This window comes from Entelurus aequoreus, linkage group LG26 (genome assembly GCF_033978785.1).
Source record: "Entelurus aequoreus isolate RoL-2023_Sb linkage group LG26, RoL_Eaeq_v1.1, whole genome shotgun sequence".
Taxonomy (NCBI): domain Eukaryota; kingdom Metazoa; phylum Chordata; class Actinopteri; order Syngnathiformes; family Syngnathidae; genus Entelurus; species Entelurus aequoreus.
In genome coordinates this window covers 34,750,667-34,776,741 of record NC_084756.1, presented here as the reverse complement: position 1 = coordinate 34,776,741, position 26,075 = coordinate 34,750,667, and the positions used below count along the sequence as shown (strand labels likewise).

Sequence of the window (26,075 nt, the reverse complement as noted above, 5' to 3'; positions counted from 1 at the left end):
ATTTATCTATGTTTTTATGTGTTATTATGAATTTGCACTAAATTAGTTTTTGCTTAATTTCGTTGTACAATGACAATAAAGATATACCCGTATTTTCCGCACCATAAGCCGCACCTAAAAACCACAATTTTTCTCAAAAGCTGACAGTGCGGCTAATAACCCGGTGCGCCTTCTATATGGATTAATATTAATATTTATTTTCATAAAGTTTAGGTCTCGCAACTACGCTAAACAGCCGCCATTTTTTTTCCCCGTAGAAGAGGAAGCGCTTCTTCTTCTACGGTAAGCAACCGCCAAGGTGAGCACCCGCCCCCGTAGAAGAAGAAGCGTGCGGATATTACGTTTCATTTCATTTGTGTGTTTCTGTAAAGACCACAAAATGTCTCCTACTAAGAGACACGCGTACAAGGTTCCACTGACTTTTGATATTCATGTGAACCGCACTGTGGATACAACGGGAACACGTACGGTGAATATTCGCACCACAGGGAATGAGAAGTCGTCCTACTGTGGTTCTAGCTTGCCATGCTAACGGCCAGAAACTTCCACCCACTGTGATATTCAAAAGGAAGACCTTGCCAAAAGAGAACTTTCCAGCCGGCGTCATCATAAAAGCTAACTCGAAGGGATGGATGGATGAAGAAAAGATGAGCGAAGGGACCGGGTGACTTTTTTCACGCAGCTCCGTCCCTGTTGATCTACGACTGCATGAGCGTCCACATCACAAATGGTGTCAAAAAACAAGTGAAGCACACCGAAGAAGAATAATTAGAGGGATTTGTGGATGAGTAATAACTTCAGAAAGTGAGCTTTAAATGTTTATTTTGTGTGTTGTGTGACACTAATGTTCGAGCAACGTTGAGTTATTGATGTTGCTATTGCTCGGCACTATTTTGAGTGTTACTATTTTTGTGATTGCACATTACATTTTGGGAGTGAACAGAGTTGTTAGAACGCTGGTTTGTGATATATTATTAAAGTTTGACTGACCTATCTGACTGTTTTTTTGACATTCCCTTTAGCGTAGCGTAGGTGCGGCTAATAACACGGGGCGGCTTATAGGTAAACAAAGTTTTGAAATATGCCATTCATTGAAGGTGCGGCTTACAACACGGGGCGGCTTATGGTGCGGAAAATACGGTATTCTATATCCCTGTGACGCGGATTTTTATTTTTATTTTTTTACTGACCCTGCCTTTTCCGGGTCAAAACTTCGGTTTGCTTGGTTTTTTTATCGATTATCTCTTTCCGCCGGTGGTTTGTTTTGTTTATACTTGCCGGTGTTGTGCCAAAATGTGATTGCCCGCCAAAAATGTATTTCCTTCGCGGGAACGCGCACAGCTCGCTAAACCTGCATTGCTTGGCTTGGTCTGTCCACAGTAGATTACTAGATGTAAGACAAACACTTTTATCTTCGTGGTTATTGTAACGCTACGTGTGTGACATTATTTAAGCCTTTATCGTCTCCGGAAAATGACAGTTTGCCTTTTCTGTGGTATTAATGAGATTTAAAGGACTGTTGTTAGTCCGATGTTGATGTGATAAAACCTCTTTCTTGTTTGGAAGATGCATACAATTGTAACTGTTAAGTCTTCGTGCACATAATAAATATTTATAAAGTGTTTGGATTTATGTAAAATTTTCATTAAATGTAATATTGCCTGACAAAAATGTATTTCAAGTAATATTTTGATATTGACACATCTTATCGCTGCATATTTGACTAGAATACCCTTATGAGAATTACATATAGTACCTACTGTACTGTTTACTTGTTGAAATACCCTTTACAAAGCTAAAATGTACCCAAACGACCACTTTGCTGCTGCCAAAAATTGATTTCAAGTAATATTTTGATACTGACACATCTCATCTCGGCATATTTTACTAGAATACCCTTTACCGTTTATTACAACCTTTTTCCAAAACTTAATATAGAATGTGAGATATATGTTAACAGGATAATGCATACATTTATCATTTGTTTTCAAAACACTTCCAAAAAAGTGGGACCCCAAAGATTTACTGTGGAACCCCATTTTTATGACTTGATTACTACTTACTTCCCAAACCACCTTCTCTGCCTTCTCAGACCAGCTCAGCCTTTCGTCACCCAATCAGAGACTCATCAGCTGACCAACGGATTTAAGGCGGTAAGCAATCCCAGGCCGCCTCAGAAGAGAGGTCCGCGTTTTGCGGACAGTGATGTGGACTCCGATGAGGAGATACGTCATCTGGTGGCGGTTCAGCAGCCTTCCCATGATGCAGTGGGGCCGGACGGGCAGGATGATATCCTGGAAGTGGTCGGCTGTGATTACTTAAACTTCCAGAAGCAGCAGAAGCATGCAGGTAAAAAACAAAAACAAGAATCAACCGGGGATGTGCCGATCAGTATCCAGGGTTTCCTCTTAATGTACCGTGTTTTCCGTACTATAAGGCGCACCGGATTATAAGGCGCACCTTCAATGAATGGCATATTTCAAAAACTTTGTTCATATATAAGACGCACCTATGCATCCATTAGATGGAGCTGCACTAAAGGGAATGTCAACAAAACAGTCAGATAGGTCAGTCAAACTTTATTAATAGATTACAAACCAGCGTTCTGACAACTCTGTTCACTCCCAAAATGAATAAACCGCTGTTTTATTATTTTCCCCGAGGCAAAGTCAGTGACGTGGTGTTTTGTCTATCTTTTAACAACAGCAAGGTATAACATGTAGTGCAACATTTATATCACATGGTGGAGGGGAACTTTTCCCTGATTCAATAAACACGTAAAAAACAGTGATACTGTTACGGTAAATCAAACGTTAGTGCAATCACAATGTAGTAACACTCCAAATAGTGCAGAGCAATAACAATGTATCAATAACTCAAAGTTGCTCAAACGTTAATGTCACACAACACACAAAATAAACATGTAAAGCTCACTTTATGAAGTTATTCCTCATCCACGAATCCCTCTAATTCTTCTTTTTCAGTGTCCGAATTAAACACTATTGATTCGTTTATGTTAAATTCTCTCGCTGCTGCTCTATTCCCGTGTTCTACTGCGTAATTGATCGTCTTAAGTTTAAACTCTGCGTCGTAAGCCTGTCTCTTAATAAGAACCATTTTTGGGTTAGAAGCGCTTCTTCTTCTACGGGGGAAAATGATCTCGGCGGCTGCTTACCATAGAAGAAGAACTTCTTCTTCTACAGGGGAAAAAGAAGTTGGCAGCTGCTTACCGTAGTTGCGAGACCTAAACTTTATGAAAATGATGTTTAGGTTTGTTGTGGCTCAATATTGGTCCATATATAAGGCGCACCGGATTATAAGGCGCACTGTCAGCTTTTGAGAAAATGGGAGGTTTTTAGGTGCGCCTTATAGTGCGGAAAATACGGTAATTGAATGTGGCGCGCCGCCACAGCATTTTCATTGCCACCACACCTTGAAAGTATGTTGGGGTTTTTTTACTTGAAAACAAATCTAAGTAATTTAATATATTGTAGCCCCTAGGAGCGAGGGAAAATGACGTTAAACCAAGCGCTTGGCTCCGTTTACTCCGAGGGGAAATCTCTGGAGCAAAGTCCGTGTAGCATGTCCGCCATGATTTTTTTAGCCAAACAACGCTAGTGCGCATGCGCCTGACTTCGAGTTGCCTAAAATGCTTAATAAATGACGTTTTTTCGGTAATTAAAAAATTAGACTGTGTTACTAACCGTCAGGAATTTTATCCCGAGTTATCATTATACCGTTTACTGTTACATCCTTCGTCCATTAACAAGTAAAAAGTCAGGGGCGGTCCCGGCATGTTCCTGCTGTGGATGTTGGTCAAATTTTTAGCGCTTACGGCAAATGACGAGGGCGGTCACGGATTTTGCTGCGGTTGCCGTGGTTAAATTCGAGCCCTGCATTTGCAGTAAAAGCAAAAATTCAATATTCACATTTTTAAGAGTCCATGTTTAGTTTTTTTGAATATGTAAAAATGTCAACCGTCTTACTACTTCTAGGCAGGCCGCTCAAAGAGGAGGAGGATTACGACTCTGCTGACACAGATGAACTCTTCGCTTCAAGGAAACCAACAGAGAAACTTCCTCAGCCAAATGCTGACAACATTTCAGGAAGGACGGAGGAAAAGAAGAAAAAAGCGAAGAGGAAAACAACAACGGGAGTGGAAGAGGACTCTCGTGGAAAGGCCGAGTTTGCGCAGCGGAGGCAGAAACAAAAGCTGAACAGCAGCTCTGTGAATCCTACGGAGACGACCGAAGACGAGGACTCTGATGATTCAGATTCAGATTATGAGGCCATGTTTTCCAACGCCACCCATCTGGAGATCTCCCTGGCTGATCTTCAGAAAATAGCGGAGGAATTCCAAGAGACGCCCGACACTCCAATTCCCGCCGCAAAACTCACGCCTGCAAAGGGACATGTCCCTAAGAAAGGCATCTTGCCCGAAGAGATCCTCGCCTCGCTTCTGAGGGGGCACAGTAGCGATGACGAACAGAAGACGAAAAAAAAGACGGCTTTGCCAGCCTTTCAGGGAACAAGAACGCTGAATTCGGGATCCCAAACCGACGAGTGTCGCAGCACGATTACAAAAACACCTGATCCTAAAGACGTGTCTGAAAGTTCTGAATTGGACTCTGAGCTGGGTGAGGATTCCAAAGACTTTAATACTCCAAAAGTTTTACAAACTAAGACCTGTTCCACCTCTGATGAGGACGAAGAAGACGATGAGATGATGAAGACCTGTTTGTCTATTCAGTCCTCTTCATCCTCTGCGGAGGATGCTGTGAACGCCTCGTCATCCTCTGCTTCACACAGCGAGGAGGATGAGGAGGAGGACGAGGAGGAGGAAGATGCGTCTCAGGAGGAAGAGGAGCGACAGAGGAAGGACAACACGAGGAGGCCGGCTGCAGTGGACTCTGAAGTAGAGCTGGGCGAGGAGGACAAAGCCTTTAATACTCCAAAAGTTTTACGGACTAAGGTTTGTGCACCACCAAAGCAAACGGAGACCTGTTCCACCTCGGGTGAGGACGAAGGAGACAGTGAGATTCAGTCCTCTGCGGAAGATTCTGTGAAAGCCTCGCCATCCTCTGCTTCACACAGCGAGGAGGAGGAGGAGGAAGAGGAGGAGCGACGGACAAAGGACAACACGAGGAGGCCGGCTGAAGTGGACTCTGAAGTAGACCTGGGAGAGGAAGACAAAGCCTTTAATGCTCCCAAAGTTTTACAAAAAGCGTCAACTAAAGTCTGTGCACTTTCAAAGCAAACTGAGACCTGTTCCACCTCTGGTGAGGACGACGAAGACAATGAGATTCAGTCCTCTTCATCCTCTGCGGAAGATTCTGTGAAAGCATCGTCATCCTCTGCTTCACACAGCGATCAGGAGGAAGTTGCGCCTCGTCCCCGGCTAAGTGCACAGAAGAAAGAGGAGCGACAGAGAAAGGACAACACAAGGAGGCCGGCTGCAGTGGACTCTGAAGTAAAGCTGGGCGAGGAGGACAAAGCCTTTAATACTCCCAAAGTTTTACGGACTAAGGTTTGTGCACCATCAAAGCAAACGGAGACCTGTTCCATCTCGGGTGAGGACGAAGAAGACAGTGAGATTCCGTCCTCTTCGTCCTCTGCGGAAGATGCTGTGAAAGCCTTGCCATCGTCTGCTTCAAACAGGAGGAGGCCGGCTGCAGTGGACTCTGAAGTAGACCTGGGCAAGGAAGACAAAGCCTTTAATACTCCCAAAGGTTTACAAAAAGCGTCAACTAAAGTTTGTGCACTTTCAAAGCAAACTGAGACCTGTTCCACCTCTAGTGAGGAAGAAGAAGACAATGAGATTCAGTCCTCTTCGTCCTCTGCGGAAGATGCTGTGAAAGAATCGTCGTCGTCTGCTTCACACAGCGAGGATGAGGAGGAGGAGGACGAAGTTGCGTCTCGTCCCCGACTAAGCGCACAGAAGAAAGAGGAGCGACAGAGAAAGGACAACACAAGGAGGCCGGCTGCAGTGGACTCTGAAGTAGAGCTGGGTGAGGAGGACAAAGCCTTTAATACTCCCAAAGTTTTACGGACTAAGGTTTGTGAACCATCAAAGCAAACGGAGACCTGTTCCACCTCGGGTGAGGACGAAGAAGACAGTGAGATTCCGTCCTCTGCGGAAGATGCTGTGAAAGCCTCGCCATCGTCTGCTTCAAACAGGAGGAGGCCGGCTGCAGTGGACTCTGAAGTAGACCTGGGCAAGGATGACAAAGCCTTTAATGCTCCCAAAGGTTTACAAAAAGCGTCAACTAAAGTTTGTGCACTTTCAAAGCAAACTGAGAGCTGTTCCACCTCTGGTGAGGACGAAGAAGACAATGAGATTCAGTCCTCTTCGTCGTCGTCGTCTGCTTCACACAGCGAGGAGGAGGAAGAGGAGGAGGTGGAAGTTGCGCCTCGTCCCCGGTTAAGTGCTCAGGAGGAAGAGGAGCGACATAGAAAGGACAACACGAGGAGGCTGGCTGCGGTGCAGCAGAGGCAGAAGGAAGCTGAAGAACTCAAGAAGCTGATCCAGGGGGCGCTAGCTAATGTGGTAAGAGCTCCTCTTCATGCTGGCCATGATTTCACATTAAAAGCCTCAACATCAGGCCCGGGCAATTATTTTGACTCGGGGGCCACATTTAGAGAACAAAATGTGTCTGGGGGCCGGTATATCTATTTTTAGGAACACTAATATAAAACCTCACAATAATGTCTGATTGAATGCTAAAAACGTTATGACAGACCGCCTTAAAAAACGCAATGGAATGTGACATTTTTCTATGAACAATAAAACACTGAATATTGACAAAATATGAATGTCACACCCCCTTTCGATCGACATATTTTACAATCAAGTGAAACGCAACAAAAATGCAACAAACAGTGAAATATGAACGCGAAGGGTACAAAATAAACCCACCTACAATCTGATATATCTGATATTTGCTGAATTCCCCCCAGGGATCAATAAAGTACTTTATATTCTATTCTATATATCACTAAGCTTTAGAACTTTGTTGTGAAAATCTCCTTCCGCGTCTGTGGAAACGCTTCCCGCCCACACTGCTTGGTGCCTCGTTTGAGCTGCTGTGACGTAGATTACCATAGTAACTAATTAGATTACCATAGTAACTAATTAGATGACATAGTAACTAATTAGATTACCATAGTAACTAGTATATCATCCATAAGCGCAGATTCCAACCATTGAAATACTTTGTATAGTTGAAAACTTACGGTCATTAGAAAACATGACTGCACATCATAATGGCAGCTACACTTTACATCTTAAAGATCCCAAAAAATTATTTGGGAATGTCCGGCGGGCCAGATTGAAAAGCTCAACGGGCTGCATGTGGCCTTAATTTGCCCAGGTCTGCTCAACATGGAAAATGTTTGATTTCACATCACACTGCATGCAATTGCACAGTTTAATCTCTCTTTTAATATTGACACCCTCTTAATTATTGTCATGTTATTTTGTTATTCTATCAATCAGGACGCTAAGCCTCAAAGAACAGGAAAACACATCGTCTTTGACTCTGATGCTGACGACGACGATGATGATGATGATGATGATGATGATGAGCAGGGAGCGGTCGCAGCCTCGCAGAAGTCGCTGCTCCAAAACAGCCAATCCGAGGACAAGGCCTCAGGCGAGGAAGAGGCAGCAGCCAATAACTGCCACCCAATCAAAGAGAAGGTGAGTGAGAACTAAAAGGCTTCTTAATGCTGGGACACACATCAAGATTTTCTACATCTTAAAATGTTTTGATTTGTGACGAATCACACAAACAAAAATTTTAATTAATCAGGCGTTGAGCAGTTTTGATTTGTGTGTGTGTGCGCGTGCTACGATATCGAAAGAAAACTATTAAAAAAAAGGAAAAGGATCTGGAAAAAGTCACATAGACTGCGTGAACACAGACTTTATAATCCAGCGAGTGAGCTAGAGGTGAGTACGTTCTCGTGGCTGCAATGCTTTTTTTTAGCTTCACGACTCAGGGAGCGTTGACTCGGGAGGCGTCTGCTACCCTCACAGACCTGAAGACTTTTGGTCGTGAATACTGAACACATTAAATATCTACGATTGTTGGCCCAGCCCGTTCTGGAGCTCCTCAGACCAGAGGACAATATTATTAGACAATAATAATACAAATAATAACAGAAGAAATTAACAAATTAAAAAGATGGTTTGACAAATACAGACTATCGTTTAATCTCAGTAAAACTAAAATAATGTTATTTGGTAACAGTAGAAGAGAAAGTCAAACACAAATACAAATAGACGGAATAGAAATTGAAAGAGTAAATGAAACCAAATTTCTAGGTATAATGATTGATGATCAATTGAACTGGAAATCTCAGGTAAAAAGTATACAACATAAAGTAAACACGTCAATAATGAATAAAGCAAAACATGTTCTAGACCAAAAATCACTTCTTATTCTCTACTGCTCGCTAGTGTTACAATATCTGAGCTACTGTGTAGAAATATGGGGAAATAACTACAAAAGTACACCTCATTCACTAACGGTGTTACAAAAAAGATCAGTTAGAATAATACATAATGTTGGATATAGAGAACATACAAATCCTTTATTTGTTGAATCAAAGATACTGAAATTCCACGACATAGTGAATTTGCAAACAGCTAATATTATACATAAAGCAAACTATAACCTGCTACCCAAGAATATACAACAATTTTTCTCAAAAAAAGAGAAGAAATATAATCTTAGAGAAAAATTTAATTTAAAACATTTGTACGCACGTACAACACTTAAGACCTTCAGTATATCAGTATGTGGAATTAAATGATGGAATAGATTAAGCAAAGCAATCAAAGTACTAATATGATCCACTTCAAGAAACTCTTCAAACTTAAAGTGTTTACAAAGTACAAAGAAGAAGAACCATGATAAACATTCTGAATTTATTCATCCACCCATTCTTTCACTCTCAAAATAATCTTACTTATCTCATCATATGAAATATAACTTACTTCACCAATTATTATTTATTTATTTATTTTTATTTTGATTACTTATGGAGCATATTGTGAATAAATTGAGAACAGGAAGTGAACAAAAGTTTTAGCAACTGTTATGTAAAAGAAAAGGGGTAGGATTAAATAAGCTCTGCTTCTTCCTACTCCTTTTCGAACATGTTGAAAAGAGAAACTGGAAATTGTGATGTATCATGTTGTATGCATGCATGTTCCAAATAAACTCAAACTCAATCTTATAAAACGTAATGTGGCTTTTGCCGTCTTCGGTCTTCATGTCAGTACCCCGGCTTTAGCGATGAGTTGAAGACTTGATTGATTTTGTGTGTGTGTTCAGGGGCATCTGAAAAAATCGGGCCCTCAGTTGTTCAGCAGCAGTGAAGATGAGGATGAGGACGGGGATGAAGAGGAGGATCAGAACAGGTTTGACGTCAGGCCTCAGTTCGAGGGTCCAGCTGGACAAAAGGTGACACATTGTTGTATTTGTGCACTGTGCTTCCTATTTGTCATTTATCAGATCTGATTGGTGTCCAAAAATGTAAAGGAGCATCTCAAACGTGCTCAAATTCAACCCAGGAGAAGGTATATAAACCTGTGTGTGTGTTTAGCTGATGGAGCTGCAGTCTCGCTTTGGGACGGACGAGCGTTTTCGGATGGACTCTCGCTTCCTGGAAGAGGAGGTCGAGGAGGACGCCGACATGGTGGAATCAGGTCAGGCTGTTGTTTGATTGGGTTTAGGCAGAGAACTTGGGAGAAGAAATCCAGGTTGACGTCTACGACAGCTTTCGCACAGCTAAACTCGTGCAGAGGAAAAGTATAGTGAATCTCGTTTTTTGGGGGGATGCTGCAGCGACCGTTGAAGTCTCGGAGGAGAAGACGAGCTTGGCCGCCGATGACGACCAGGCTCTGCAGGAGGAGAAGAAGAGGAACATGTCCATCCTGCACAACGTTCTCGGACTTCATCCCCCCACCGGCAAGACGGCTGGCAAAGCCAAGACCTTCAGGTCGGTCTCCCACACAAATGTGTCAGCAAAAATGAGGGGTATTTTACTTGAACTAAGCAAAATGATCTGCCAATAGAACAAGAAAATTTGGCTTGTCAAGATTTTCCAAAACAAGTAAAATTAGCTAACCTCAATGGATCTAAAAATACCTTAAAATAAGTATATTCTCACTAATAACAAGTGCACTTTTCTTGGTAGAAAAAAAAAAGAGACCTTTTTGCTCAATATGTTGAAAAATATTCTTAAATGAAGTAAATGCTAGTGCCATTATCTTGACATAATGATATGCGCTCGGCATTACATTTACTTATACTAAAAACTAATTTATTGTTCTTAATGGAAAGGCAACAAGGCAAGCGCTTGTTACTCTCGGGGTCTCCTAGCCGCTCAGGCAAATCATATGGTCGAAAAATGCATTTTTCCATGGATAACATGACATCATCGCGCCAAGTGCGTGCTCTTTCAGTCAATTAGTGCGCATATATACAGCCCGGCCCCCCCGCCAAAAAATGTTTTATTGTAATTTTGAAGAATTCATCTGAATGTGCATGAACTATTTCTGTTCAAAACGGTTAGAAATGTCACATGTTAAATGTTTAAATATGAACTGTCAGTTTACTGTACTGTGCCAACTGTACTACTATATGAGTACCTATTTTCTATTGTTTCATTGAAAATAAAACAGCAAAGTCCATTTGGCTGTCATCTGTTTTAATTATGAGACACAATTGTGTCAAAGTCATGATTTTTTATTTTATGCTTGAAATAAGAAATGATTACTTTAAAAAAGCAGTTTTATACTTGTGAGTGTTGATGACACAGCTTTGCAACAGTTTATATTCTAGTTTCAAGCATGTTTTACTGAATATAGGTCATCAAATCTCAGCAACAAGCTGTAATATCTTACTGAGATCATTTAGGACCAAAACCCTTAAAACAAGTAAAACACTCTAACATAAAATCTGCTTAGTGAGAAGAATTATCTTATCAGACAGAAAATAAGCAAATATCACCCTTATTTGAGATATTTCATCTTACTTAGATTACTTAGATCATGCAGGGCTGTCGAACTCGTTTTCATTGAGGGCCAAATCGCAGTTATGGCTGCCATTAGAGGGCCGCTTCTAACAGTGAATAATACATGAATTTGCCTGTGCATTAGATTATTATATATCAATTCTTTATGTACAATGTAAAAAAACATCTGTAGATTTTACATTAAAAAACAGTCAACTCACTAGAATTTTACAGTAAATATACAGTGTTTTTAACAACATATTACGGTATACACTGCAAAAACTGAAATCTAAGTAAGATGAAATATCTCAAATAAGGGTGATATTTGCTTGTTTTCTGTCTGATAAGATAATTCTTCTCACTAAGCAGATTTTATGTTAGTGTATAAAACTCCTTTTTTAAAGTAATAATTTCTTACTTCTAGCATGAAAAAAAAAATCATGATTTTGACACAAATGTGTCTCATAATTAAAACAGATGACAGCCAAATGGACTTTTGTTATTTATTTAAACATTTAACATGTGACATTTCAAACAATTTTGAACAGAAATTGTTCATGCACATTCAGATCAATTCTTCAATATTACAATTAAAAAAAATTATATATGTATATATCCGCACTAATTGACTGAAAGAGCACGCACTTGGCGCAATGATGTCATGTTATCGATGGGAAAATGCATTTTTAGACAGTATGATTTGCCTGAGCGGCTAGGAGACCCAGAGAGTAACAAGCGCTTGCCTTTTAAGAACAATAAATTAGTTTTTAGTATAAGTTTGCTGGTTTCAAGCCGAGCGCATATCATTACGTCAAGATAATGGCACGAGCATTTACCTAATTTAAGAATAATTTTCAACATATTGAGCAAAAAGGTCTTTTTTTTTCTACCAATAAAAGTGCACTTGTTATTAGTGAGAATATACTTATTTTAAGGCATTTTTGGGTTCATTGAGGTTAGCTCATTTTAATTGTTTTGGAAAGTCTTGACAAGCCAAATTTTCTTGTTCTATTGGCAGATAATTTTGCTTAGTTCAACTAAAATACCTCAAATTTTTGTATTTTTTTTTCTTGTTTTTGAACAGTGTAAATAGAAAACCAGTACTATTGTTTGTTGTTTTTTTAATTTTAATAACTGAGCTGCAAGGTTTTTTTTTTACCGTAAAACAATATACCGTGTTTCTATTTACAGTACCTGTTAATACATCTTAAAAACAACCACAGAGTTTACGGTAAAACACTAGCAGCTCAGTCGACATAATTTTACCATAAAAAAAAATCTGTATTTTACTTTACAGTAATATGCTGTAAAAATCACCGTAAATTTTATAGTCATTTTTAGTGTAAAATTGGATGGATAACTTTAAAATCATAAAGTCAAGGAGATATTTAAGTGTTTAATTTTATTTTCACAAAGAAAATTGTTTGGGAAATATAATATTTGTTGCATTTGGATACTGTTAAAGTTTAAAAGGTATGCAATTTCACGCAGTACATTTTTTTTCTGTCAAAATGGAAAAGACGAATACGTTTAGTAATAAAAGATAAGCTACTTAATTGACGCAAGTTATTTCCAGGCTTTCACGGGCCATATGAAATGATGTGGCGGCCCCCGGGCCTTGAGTTTGACACCTGTGGTACGCTGGCTCAATCTAGTTATGCCAAAAAATTATATTCAAACACAGTGTTACTGTTCAAACTGTGTGTAATGTTACAGTGGGCAAAAATACTAAATATACTTGTTTTTAATGAGGCCTACTACACTTCTGTATTTTAATGTTACTCGTTATGGTGGTACTTGGAGAGCCAAGTGTTTTCCGTGGTGGTACTTTGTGGAAAAAAGTTTGAGAACCTCCGATCTAATGTGAGACAACGTGTTTGCAGAGACGTGTCGGCGCTTCACTACGACCCCAGCAAAGAGGAACACGCCGCCTTTGAGACCAAAACAGAACGTATCAAGAAGAACAGGTACGAGCAATGTAATAGCAAAATAGTCACATTAACATCTTGCATATCATTTTTGTTGAGAGCTGCACAAAAACTCTGTTTTACGCCAACATGCAGTCTTATTTCTAAATTATAATTAAAATGTTTTTTGTTTTTTTTTAACACAAATGCTGCCATTTTACTGACAACCAAAGCGAGCCTCGACGCTTACTGGCTATCATTCATCAGCTTGTGTGAGGAGCGATCGCATTAATGAATTGACTTTTCTTTTCACTTGTCTTTTTATTGGGTTCATTATTGTTCATCCTCCTCATATCCAGGCTAAAAATATAAGGTTCTAAATCAAGGAGGTCCAAACTACGGCCCGTCGGCATGTTCAACTTGGCCCGCGAGACAGCACTAGTCCAAGTGGTTTCATATCAGAGCGCTTTGATTATCTAATAATAGAAAAGCGGAATATAAAATCTAATCCATTATTATTATTATTATGTAGCCAGCGGTCTGATTACTGGCATTTTGGCGCCATCTGTTGGCCAACAAAAATAATATAAGTCAGTGAACATTAATTGTACATCTGTGAGAGTTCAAGCACAGCGATTACTTATATGACCCAATCCAAACAACCTACCCTAGTCATGGTGCAGGGAAAACAATTCAACCAGCACAAACATTCAACTAATATGGTCACATATAGCTCACTGAACTTTGTGGATATCGTACAAAACGTCCAATCAGTATAAAATATCTGAATCACACCCTTTTAAATCCATCACAAGGGATTGGTTGGTTGAAGTTTATTTGGAACATGTACACAATTTCAGTATGATACATCACATATTATCATTTTTCTTTACAACATGTCAGAAAGGGAGTATGAAGAAGCACTCTCTCCACACTTATCCATAGTGGAGGCACGTAAATTAGACCACACACAAAACGGTGCTTCCTGAAGATGGTCAGTAAAACATAATCTATGCAATATTTTGACCAAAGAACCACCATTACATGTTATGTAGACCACAGGGAAGTGTTTTAAATGTAGAAAAAAAATCATAATATGACCCTTTTAATGCACCTTATAATCCGTTGCGCCTTTTGTATGAAAATAGACCCGCTCATTGGTAGTGCGCATTATAATCCGGTGCGCCTAATGTACGTATTAATACTGGTTGTGCTTACTGACCTTGAAGCAATATTATTTGGTATATGGTGTAATAATAAATGTGACCAGTTAATAGCAGTCCTAAATAAGGGATACATGTGGACTGCAGGTTGACGCCTGTTCAATAAATTATGCTAGCAAGCAAGACCAAAACTTTTAATGTTTCATAGAGAATATAGAACATTAGACACGGCGCTCAAAAATCTATCAAAATGTATTTGTACATCTTTGGTAAGCGACGAAGCCGCATCGCTTGAGCATTACGTCTACCATAGTCAGACGTACTGTGCTTCACCATACGGGTGTTATTATGGTGTGTGTATAAGGACCCCAAAAAGAGACATATTATCTGGCGTTTTGTTTCAATCTATTATGCAGAACCAACTTTGACCTATTGGTACCTGCTGATATGTATTTGGGATCTGCATAAATCCTGAAAATTCGCTCCTGCCTGCGCCGTAGTCAGTGAGACCCTTATTTTTCTCTATCCTCTTGTTGTGGGGCATTAATCCTCCACTGTTGCCATTTCTAATACAAAAAAAAGCGTACCGTTTTTAACTTATATCTGTCAGTAGACTCGCTGTGGAAACGCTAAAAACTATTGGTACAACAAAGAGGATGGGGAGAAGACGCTATGGAAGTGGAGGCACGTTAAATAAGACCGCTCCCAAAACGGTGCTTCCTGAAGAGACGGTTTGAAGATGGTCTGTAAAACATTTTGACCAAAGAACTACCATTACATGTTATGTAGACCACAAGGAAGTGTTTTAAATGTAGACAAGAAAACCTAATTTGACCCTTTTAATGCGTCTTATAATCCGTCAGTGTTGGGTTAGTTACTGAAAACCAGTAACTAGTTACAGTTACTAGTTACTTTATTTCAAAAGTAACTCTGTTACTTACACCAAAAAGAAATGCGTAACTGTGAAAAGTAACTATTTAGTTACTTCTTTTTTTCTTCTTTCTTTTTTTAAAGCTCCCACTAATGCCCTTTTAGCCTTCATTTCAGTACTGTTATTGCACTGGAGAATAATACAATCTGTTGATCAATTTGACATGCATTTGCATCACTGAACTCTGCTAAGCAATGTGGTCTACATACAACACACAAAGACAAAGATATGTTACAAAGGCCAATTTGTTTCAGGCCAGAACAAATTGATAAAACTGTTTTAAATAGCTGCAACATAACATATATAAGTAACAAACAGCATAATAACAACATGTCACAACATAGCTGTAAACCTGGCTTCACCCAAGGAAGGCACACATGACATACACAAAGCCTAACCAGGCATTTTTTTTCTCTCAAGGAATTGGGAAATAAAATCATGTCTTCATGAGATCAACACTGTACTGAAGCCCAGAACACTCTACACATTTCCCCAGTTTTATTTTTGAGATAAGGAAAGACTGGCCTGGCCCACTAGGATCCCTCTTTATGTTTGTGAACTTTATAGTCTATACATTTAGAGTGATGTGATAATCAAACACTCTAGAAGTCTAGAATGAAAGAGTATATAAGAGAATTGACAGAGTGTGTGTACCTTCAGTGCTGAATGATGAGCAGAGGCTTGAGTGTTTTCTTTAGCTCGCTTTCCATGTTTATGTACTCACTGTCCACTGTGTCCAGCTGCCTGAAATCGGGTGACTCCACTGTAGAAATAGCCCGCATGTCTTCAAGCACATACGCTGCAATGGCTCTATCAATGTTGTCCTGGCTAGCAGTCCCTCCGTTAAAATCCAACCGCTGTTGGAGGTGGAGGTGAAGCGTATCTCTCTTTACTAGCTTCGTCGAAGCATGTTGCTTTTGTAGCTGTTTCAGCAGATTTGAATTGCTGTTTTGGGCAGTAAATGGGATCTTTGATCCAAGACGCAACTTACATTTAACTAAAATGTTCTTTTCTTTGTGCTCGACAAAAGAAAAGTAGTGAGAATATCTCCATGTTAAGAAACTCGACTTCTGGCTCCGCCATGATGTCTTGTTAGTAAACACAGACACGCCCCCCCCTCTGCCCCCACCCACACAAAGCGCGCCTCTTCTTTTCCTTGTGACACAGAAGGACGACACCGCAGCGCTCCAATTAAACACACTCAGATCTTCTGTTTCTAGCCGATACAACATAAAAAATCATGTAAAATAAAGCAGTAACGCATCATGTAGTAACTGTAACTGAGTTACTGAATATAAAAAATAACGCGTTAGACCACTAGTTACCGCCGAAAATAACGGCATTACTTTGTAACACGTTAGTCCCAACATTGTAATCCGTTGCACCTTTTGTATGAAAATAGACCCGCTCATTGGTAGTGCGCATTATAATCTTTATGGTCCGAAAAAAATGCAATAATCCATTTACTGCCATCACTAGGGTTGGGTATCGTTTGAATTCGTACGATTCCGATTCCGCCTGCGGGCCGGTTCTAATACTAATCAAATATCATCTCGGGGGCCATAGATAGTTCATTCGCGGGCCAGATCCGGCCTTGACTTTGACACATAGGATCTAGTAGTACGTCAAATAATCACTTAATTAAATATTCAAACAGTGTGTCATGGCTAGGGTTGGGTATCGTTTGAATTCGTACGATTCCGATTCCGATTCTTTGTTTCGATTCCGCTTCTTCGTTGGTGTTCAGCGGCTTCTTCTTCCGGTCGGCGGACTTATTCTTTTTTTCCGGTCGGCGGACTGGGTATCGAAACTAGGAATCGAAATTTAAACTTTTGAACGATTCCGGGAGAATCGGAAAGTTAGTCCCGGTTCCAATCGATACTCGATACCCAACCCTAGCCATCACCATAACAGCTTTGGCCGTCTTTTGACTCTTGCTCTTCACAGCAAGTCGGCCCGGAGGAAGAAGAGGGAAGAGGCTCAGAAGCTTCCAGAAGTTTCCAAGGAGATCTTCTACGACGTGACCGGTGACCTGAAGGCCATGTTCGGTCAGACGAACGATGCAGAGGAAGTGAAGACGAACTGGGACCAAGTCGAGGAAGATGTCGGTGGTGGAGGAGAGGATCCAGAGCAGCCCGCACCTGTGACATCTTTGGTCCTAACGGATGCCAGCGCAGGAACAGAGGACCCTTCCGGATTTACCTTCTCCTTCTTCGGCAACGACTTAGAGACAGAAAGTGAACACCCAGGTGGGTCACTGCCCCGATGGGATGACCGTTTGAGACGTTTTAAATGTTTACTGTATGTCTCTTCTTAGTGCCAGCTGAGTATAAGGTGGAGAGCATCCAGGCTGCAAAGGTGTCATGGCAACAAGACCCCCACTTACAAGACAGCAGCTCAGAGGAGGAGGCGGTGGAGGAGGCAGAAGAAAAGGAGAAAAGCATCCCTGTACCTAAAATCACTCAGTGAGAAAGACTTCTGTGACTTTTCTTCTGTCTCTCTCTGTTTTTATGTGCTGTTCACATGCAGGTCACAGTTCTTCAACATTGTGTGCACATGCATGATAAAATACATGTTTTGTTCCAAAGAAAATATTGCTTGTGATAGAGTCTGCACACTAAAATGAAGTGTTTGCTTCTGTCCACAGAGAGGAAGCTCCTCCCATGAAGGACATGTTCTTCTTCCACCTCAACGACAGCAGATTGTTAGGTATGAACAAGACTGGAGAGTGCGTTTACTCTCTAATCCAGGGGTGTCAAACTCATTTTAGCTCAGGGGTCACATGGAGGAAAATCTATTCCTACGTGGGCCGGACTGGTAAAATCATGGCATAATAACTTAAAAATAAAGACAACTTCAGATTAGTTTTTCTTTGTTTTACTTTGGCCAAAAATAGAACAAGCACTTTCTGAAAACGTGCGTATTACAAATAATCCTCTTGGCAAAACACTTCAAGTTAATGGAAAGTTCTAAGGGAAAAAATGGTGAATGAACTTATATTTTGTCTCAGTGCACTGCAAAAAGTCAGTGTTCAAAAACAAGAAAAAAATATATAAAAATGAGGGGTATTTTATTTGAACTAAGCAAAATTATCTGCCAATAGAACAAGAAAATTCAGCTTGTCAAGACTTTCCAAAACATGTAAAATTAGCTAACCTCAACGAACCCAAAAATACCTTAAAATAAGTATATTTTCACTAATAACAAGTGCACTTTTTTTGGTAGGAAAAAAAGAGACCTTTTTGCTCAATATGTTGAAAAATATTCTTAAATCAAGTAAATGTTAGTGCCATTATCTTGACATAATGAAATGCGCTCGGCATTATGATTTTATTTTTCATGCTTGAAGTAAGAAATTATTACTTTAAAAAAAGTAGTTTTATACTTGTGAGTGTTGATGACACAGCTTTGCAAATGTTGATATTCTAGTTTCAAGCATGTTTTACTCAATATAGCTCATCAAATCTCAGCAACAAGCTGTAATATCTTACTGAGATCATTTAGGACCAAAACCCTTAAAACAAGTAAAACACTCTAACATAAAATCTGCTTATTGAGAAGAATTATCTTATCAGACAGAAAATAAGCAAATATCACCCTTATTTGAGATATTTCATCTTACTTAGATTTCAGTTTTTGCCGTGTGTATTTACAAAGCCATTAAACTTAAAGCACTTTCTGCTTCGCATTCTCATGTTGGCATATCACCATTGGAGACGTGTTTGGAAAACCGACCGAGTGTTTCCTCAACCCGCTGCATTGGTGACATCCGCAACTGCCACAACACATTATTATTATTCAAATTTTACAATTATGATATAAACAAAGCAATTATCAAAATGACACCATAGCTAAAAGCAAGGTAACATAACTACAAACTTAACCAATGTGATGGTAGATCTAAGCATGAAATAAAATACAACAAATGTAGAACCACTAGGGGTGTAACGGTACGTGTATTTGTATTGAACCGTTTCGGTACGGGGGTTCCGGTTCGGTTCGGAGGTGTACCGAACGAGTTTCCACAGGGACATATTAAGTAGCGTAACGCACGTTGTGTAAACAATGCACACCGAGGCACAACACACGGCATGCTAGCAGCTAGTGGGCTAGAATAAACTGACCATACGTCCTCTTTTCACCGGACATGTCCTCTTTTGCGGAGCTGTCAGGGCGGAGTTTCTTAAATGCCTCAAATGTCCGGCATTTTGAGTTAGGGTTGCGTGTATTTTCAATGTACGTTCAGGGTTAAGAAGGGGTTAAAAACAAAACAAATTGTGCGCAAAGCAGCATTGGTGAGGGAGGGGCAGAGACAGAGAGAGAGAGAGAGTTATGATAAATGCGCATGCGTCGCCAGGCTCTGCTTTTTATCCATAGATTTATCAGATTTAATTTTTTATTATCTATAGCAGGGGTGTCAAAAGTGTGCCATTTGCGGCCCACCGCTAATGTTTTAAAGGCCCACGGCACATTCTAAAAATACTATTAAAATAACCAAAAACATAATAAAAGTGAAATAAAAAAGCTTAAAGGTTAAATGTAATTTAGAAAAAGTTGCAATGTTGACTAATAAAACAAAGCTGTTTTTTTTTTCTTTCAAACTGTCATTGCTGAAAACATAATATTGAATCAAAATCAATGTTATTATGAATTATTGACCTATCCAAGGTTCCCATTACTTCACATCAAATATTCCACTAAGAAAAATATTTTTGGTGGAAGATTTAGCAAATTTGGTAAATAAATAACCCAAAATTGTATATTTTGTTGTTTTCTTACTGTACCGAAAATGAACCGAATCGTGACCTCTAAACCGAGGTACGTACCAAACCGAAATGTTTGTGTACCATTACACGCCTAAGAAACACACATTTTTACAATGGAGTTCAGGGTGCACATACTGCCTTTAACCTTAGACTTAGACAAACTTTATTGATCCACAAGGGAAATTGTTCCTAAAAAAAAGATAAGTGATAAAAAAAAGTTGAGAGTACTACCAAAAATAAAGTAAAATGAAGGAAGTCAAAAGAGTTACTGTGATGTGCTGCCACTCTTTCAGGCGCATCAAAGAAAAAAAAACGTTACCCAAACCTATTGCGAGCGCTGCACGTAACTCTTAACTACAAAGATGGTGGTCATGTTGACTTAAGTCTTTGCATCTTACTGTTCCATTATTTTATCCCATGAGTGGATAATTTGCAATTAAAGAAGGTATTGTAGATACAGGCACAGGAGCAGCTGATTGCTTGCACCTGCACCGATTAGAGTAGCGGCAGCCAATCCAGGGGGCGCTTAAAGGCCTACTGAAATGAATTTTTTTTATTTAAACGGGGATAGCAGATCTATTCTATGTCATACTTGATCATTTCGCGATATTGCCATATTTTTGCTGAAAGGATTTAGTATAGAACAACGACGATAAAGATTGCAACTTTTGGTATCTGATAAAAAAAAGGCTTGCCCCTACCGGAAGAAGCGTGACGTAGTCAGTTGAACATATACGCAAAGTTCCCTATTGTTTACAATGATGGCCGCATGAAGTGAGAGAGATTCGGACCGAGAAAGCGACAATTTCCCCATTAATTTGAGCGAGGATGAAAGATTTGTGGATGAGTAAAGTGCAAGTGAAGGACTAGTGGGGAGTTGAAGCTATTCAGATAGGGAAGATGCTGTGAGAGCCGGGGGTGACCTGATATTCAGCTGGGAATGACTACAACAGTAAATAAACACAAGACATATATATACTCTATTAGCCACAACACAACCAGGCTTATATTTAATATGCCACAAATTAATCCTGCATAAAAACACCTGCGTGTTTGTTACGCTAGCTCCTAGCTCCTCTGCTAGCTCCTAGCTCCATAGAACACGCCAATACAATTCAAACACCTGATCAACACACACAATCACTCAGCCCAAAAGACCGTTCACCTAACCCAAGGTTCATAAAGCTTATATATTTTTAAAAAGTTACGTACGTGACGCGCACGTACGGTACGGTACGTGTTATGCTAGCTCCTAGCTCCTATGCTAGCTCCTAGCTCCATAGAACACGCCAATACAATTCAAACACCTGATCAACACACACAATCACTCAGCCCAAAAGACCGTTCACCTAACCCAAGGTTCATAAAGCTTATATATTTTTAAAAAGTTACGTACGTGACGCGCACGTACGGTACGGTACGTGTTATGCTAGCTGCTAGCTCCTAGCTCTATAGAACACGCCAATACAATTCAAACACCTGATCAACACACACAATCACTCAGCCCAAAAGACCGTTCACCTAACCCAAGGTTCATAAAGTTTATATATTTAAAAAAAGTTACGTACATACGTAAAAAAAAGTTGCGCACATACGGTCAAGATCAAATGTTTAGAAGCCAAAGCTGCATACTCACAGTAGCACGTCTGCGTCTTTGTCATCCAAATCAAAGTAATCCTGGTAAGAGTCTGTGTTGTCCCAGTTCTCTACAGGCGTCTGTGTATCGAAGTCAAAAGTCCTCCTGGTTAGAGTCTCTGTTATCCGAGTTCTTCCATCTTGACTGCATCTTTCGGGAATGTAAACAAAGAAGCGCCGGCTGTGTACTGTTGTGGCTGACTACGTTCGAAAAATACGTCCATTTCGCACCGACAACTTTCTTCTTTGCTTGCTCAGCTTCCTTCTCCATAATGCAATGAACATGATTGAAACAGATTCACGAACACAGATGTCCAGAATACTGTGGAATTATGAAATGAAAACAGAGCTTTTTCGTATTGGCTTCAATGTGGAAGGCATACCCGTGTTCCCCGGTCTACGTCACGCGCATACGTCATCCAGAGGCGTTTCGAACCGGAAGTTTAGCGGCAAATTTAAAATGTCACTTTATAAGTTAACCCGGCCGTATTGGCATGTGTTTTAATGTTAAGATTTCATCATTGATATATAAACTATCAGACTGCGTGGTCGGTAGTAGTGGGTTTCAGTAGGCCTTTAAAGTCAGCTGACACGTCATTTTTAAACACTGTCATGAGTGACGTGGGTTAGACTTGAATTGCTATTGCGACATCCAGTGGACACATTTAGAACAGCAGTTTCTTTCATTAAAAGATTGCAGCTCATTTTTACACTTGGCAAACTCATCTTGCGGGCCGGATTAAACCTGTTTGCGGGCCGTATGTTTGACACCCCTGCTCTATTACCAAGTGTGACTTTAACTTTTCACCTCCTCCTCCATCAGAGGGCCCGCAGTGGTTCTGTCGTTCCGCCGAGCTGGACCAGGAGAGAGAGCAGTGGCAAGAGCGGGCAATGGTGCTTAAAGAGGTGCGCCTTTCCGCATGAATCGGAACGACAAGCTCAACGCCTACTGTGACTTTGCACTAACACGCACTTTGTTTTTGTTTGTATCCTCAGGAGTGCCGCAAGAAACACAAGAATGCACTCAGGAAGCTCAAACCTCACCAAAGGAGATGAGGTTTTTTTTCTGGTGTTTCTGCCCGAACACAACTTGAGAATCATGAAACCGGAGTTGACAAATTTTGTTTTTAGATATATACCGTCTCTTTTGGGCTATAGAGAGCAACTAAATACAAGCCACACCCATCTCATTTTTGGACAAATTTTATTTTGTGCATATATTAGCCGCACAAGTCTATTAGCCGCAGGTGTACACATTGAAACATGAAATATTTACACAGGCACTTATGTTCATTCACATTTTTTACAAAAGACAGTGCCTGTCACAAGGAGAGGTCATTCAGGACGGTCTTTGTCCTCCTCTTCCAGCGCGCTCAAACCGCCCAAGTCGTCTTATTTGGCTTGTATTGTCATTTTTTCAGCACGATGAGGGTGAGTCCTTAACGCCCCAAATGGCCGACTGAATGATTGTGTTTTATTTAATCTGAACATTTTCACTGGTCCACCGCATTGGTCTGATGTGACGAGGCTAAATTTATTGGCGGCAAGTGAATCTCAGGAACCCGTAAAATTCCATATGATTTAAGCGCGGGAAAAGGTGAGCGGCTTAAAGTCTGCAAATTACGGTAAATGCTATAATTTTGGGGGTTTCATGAGGATCCTTCTGAGAAAAACACCCACAAAGAACACAAACTTCCTTTCTGAGCTCATGAAATGATAAAATAAATATTATATAATATGTGACAACATTTTCATAAGCCTGTTAATTTATCTTTTAACCGTTTTTTGTACCCTTTATTTCTTCTCCATTGTCAGAATTTCAACCATAATCTTTACTTTGTTTGTGCCATCATACTTGATAACTAGCAAGTTAGCTTGCTTGCGTCTCACATCATGTCAATAAAAATAAAAGATTGAAATGTTTCTGATTATATTGATGTTTTTGTATGCATTTAAAAAAAAATAATGGGTAAGGGCTGATCATTTTCCTGGACTTTTGTCAAGCATACTCTACGATGTGAATAAACTAGTGCTGTCAAAAATAACGAGTTAACTCATGTGATTAATTTAAAAAAATATTGCATAAATCACACAATTTGTTTTGAGCACACATGCTCCTTTACCTTAACTGTGGATGATTCCATGAAGGCAGCACCTTCATAAAATCCCCTGATGTATATATTAGGGCTGTGAATCTTTGGGTGTCCCACGATTCGATTCAATATCGATTCTTGGGGTCACGATTCGATTCAAAATAGATTTTTTTTTTAATTCAACACGATTCTCGATTCAAAAACGATTTTTTTCCCGATTCAAAAGGATTCTCTATTCATTCAATACATAGATTTCAGCAGGATCTACCCCAGTCTGCTGACATGCAAGCATAGTAGATTTTTGTAAAAAGCTTTTATAATTGTAAAGGACAATGTTTTATCAACTGATTGCAATAATGTAAATTTGTTTTAACTATTAAATTAACCAAAAATATGACTTATTTTATCTTTGTGAAAATATTGGACACAGTGTGTTGTCAAGCTTATGAGATGCGATGCAAGTGTAAGCCACTGTGACACTATTGTTCTTTTTTATTTTTTTTATTATAAATGTCTAATGATAATGTCAATGAGGGATTTTTAATCACTGCTATGTTGAAATTGTAACTAATATTGATACTGTTGTTGATAATATTCATTTTTGTTTCACTACTTTTGGTTTGTTCTGTGTGGTGTTTGTGTCTCCTCTCAATTGCTCTGTTTATTGCAGTTCTGAGTGTTGCTGGGTCGGGTTTGGTTTTGGAATTGGATTGCATTGTTATGGTATTGCTGTGTATTGTTTTGTTGGATTGATTAATTTTAAAAAAAAAAAATCGATTTAAAAAAAAAAAAAGAATCAATTCTGAATCGCACAACATGAGAATCGCGATTGGAATTCGAATCGATTTTTTCCCACACCCCTAATATATATATATATATATATATATATATATATATATATATATATATATATATATATATATATATGCAGCTGAGATAGACTCCAGCAACCCCGAAAGGGACAAGCGGTAGAAAATGGATGGATGGATATACAGGTGTATATATATATATATATATTCCGAGTGCGATGATGTCACGTTATCGATGGGAAAAATGCATTTTTAGACAATATGATTTGCCTGAGCGGCTCGGACACACCGAGAGTAACAAGTGGTAGAAAATGGATTACAAAGAACAAATTAAAAATAATAATAATTTATATATATATTTTTTAAATTTTTTATTTTTTATTTTTTTAATCTTGGGACTTCCCGCGGGCCAGATTTTGGACGCTGGGGACCCCTGGTATAAAGTGTGCATTATACATTTTTATTGATGTATTTTTATTTATTTATTTTTGCACATTCTGCAATTGGGCGCCCACTCCAACAGATGGTGCCATAGGCGGCCGTCTGGGTCGGCAAAGGCACACGAGCTGGCCTCCATTACACTCAACCCCCTAACCCAGGTGGTTTGGCCCCCTGCCTTTATCCCATTCCGCACAGGGACCCATTCCACACTGGTCTTCCATATGAGAGGCGAGCGTGCTGACCACCGAGCTAAAAGCCAGAGTTGGCTAACTCGGCAGTCAAAGTTGTCAGAAAATGAGGTTTACTAATGTGCACATATATAGCGCAGCCACACTGACCACTCCCTTTACGTTTAGCTAAAACTATTACCAAGTTTTGTGCAAATAAATGTCACAAGTTTAAGTAAAACATTTTAAAAGTGTTCCTGTATGACATTATGACAAAATTGCAAATGATGTCAAAATATTGTTTTAGTTAATTTCAAATATAGAAGCGAGCAATAACTTGTGATGAACCAAGATGAATCACAATCAGTCTTCACACATTTGCAGACTTAAAAGTGACCTATAAAGGACTGCATGAATTGGCTCTGGCAGAGTTCATCAGTCAATCTGTCAGAGGTGACTGTTATATTCCTCTGCGCAGGAGCCTGGTCAGTAAGGAGTGCAAATGTGTGGAAGTCTGTACCTGAGGAGGTTAAACTGCTCACAACTTACAAGGCCTTCACAAAAAAAATTGAAAATGTGTTGTGAGGTTTCCCTCCTGTGGTGGGTTCTCCCGGCCGACAGATCTCCGGGAGCCCGGTAGACAGTTTGAACAAAGTCTTTTTATTTTGCATAAACACCCGGGGGTGGCTTGCTTTCCAGCAATATACGTTTGTCTCTGGGCGTGTGTCTCTCCCTGGCTCCAACTCCAATTACGTGTCTCGTCCCGGCTGCTGCTAATAAGGGCGACAGGTGATTAGATAACCAGCCCCAGCTGGGCAATCTACTCACCTGCCGCTGGCCCGCAGGCCACGCCCCCCTCCACATGTGTCTTATCAACGCCTACAGCTGCCAGCACTAAAAGATGAGCCTGTTTTGATGCTAAGATAAATGTTATGTTGTGGTGTTGTATTTTATTTTTTATCATATTGTATATGTATTGTGTGCTTTTTTTTCTTGTTCTCTCTCTTTCTTTTCTTTTTCTTTTAAATTGTAATTGTACTGCCTTTTTTTTACATCATGGCCCGGGGACTACAGATGAAAACTAGCCTTCTGGCTAATTCTGGCTTTTTTTTTAACTATGTGTTTTATGATATTGCAT

General features: G+C 39.8%; 1 protein-coding gene across 2 annotated transcripts in view; it reads left to right on the top strand.

Moving 5' to 3' along the window:
- The window catches only part of nol8 (nucleolar protein 8), a 33,902-nt gene extending 10,419 nt beyond the window's left edge, over positions 1–23,483 (top strand). The window contains exons 7-19 of one of the 2 annotated variants that reach the window (XM_062037450.1): positions 2,093–2,349; positions 3,996–5,889; positions 6,391–6,547; positions 7,496–7,699; positions 9,342–9,470; positions 9,613–9,715; positions 9,855–10,008; positions 12,909–12,992; positions 16,974–17,275; positions 17,344–17,491; positions 17,674–17,735; positions 22,251–22,333; positions 22,424–23,483. In XM_062037450.1, coding sequence (XP_061893434.1) covers positions 2,093–2,349; positions 3,996–5,889; positions 6,391–6,547; positions 7,496–7,699; positions 9,342–9,470; positions 9,613–9,715; positions 9,855–10,008; positions 12,909–12,992; positions 16,974–17,275; positions 17,344–17,491; positions 17,674–17,735; positions 22,251–22,333; positions 22,424–22,483 — 3,637 coding nt within the window. In that variant the 3' untranslated portion in view covers positions 22,484–23,483. Of the gene's footprint in view, positions 1–2,092; positions 2,350–3,995; positions 6,548–7,495; positions 7,700–9,341; positions 9,471–9,612; positions 9,716–9,854; positions 10,009–12,908; positions 12,993–16,973; positions 17,276–17,343; positions 17,492–17,673; positions 17,736–22,250; positions 22,334–22,423 lie in introns of both variants that reach the window. The other variant, XM_062037449.1, reaches the window with a different exon arrangement.
- The last annotated feature ends 2,592 nt before the right edge of the window (positions 23,484–26,075 follow it).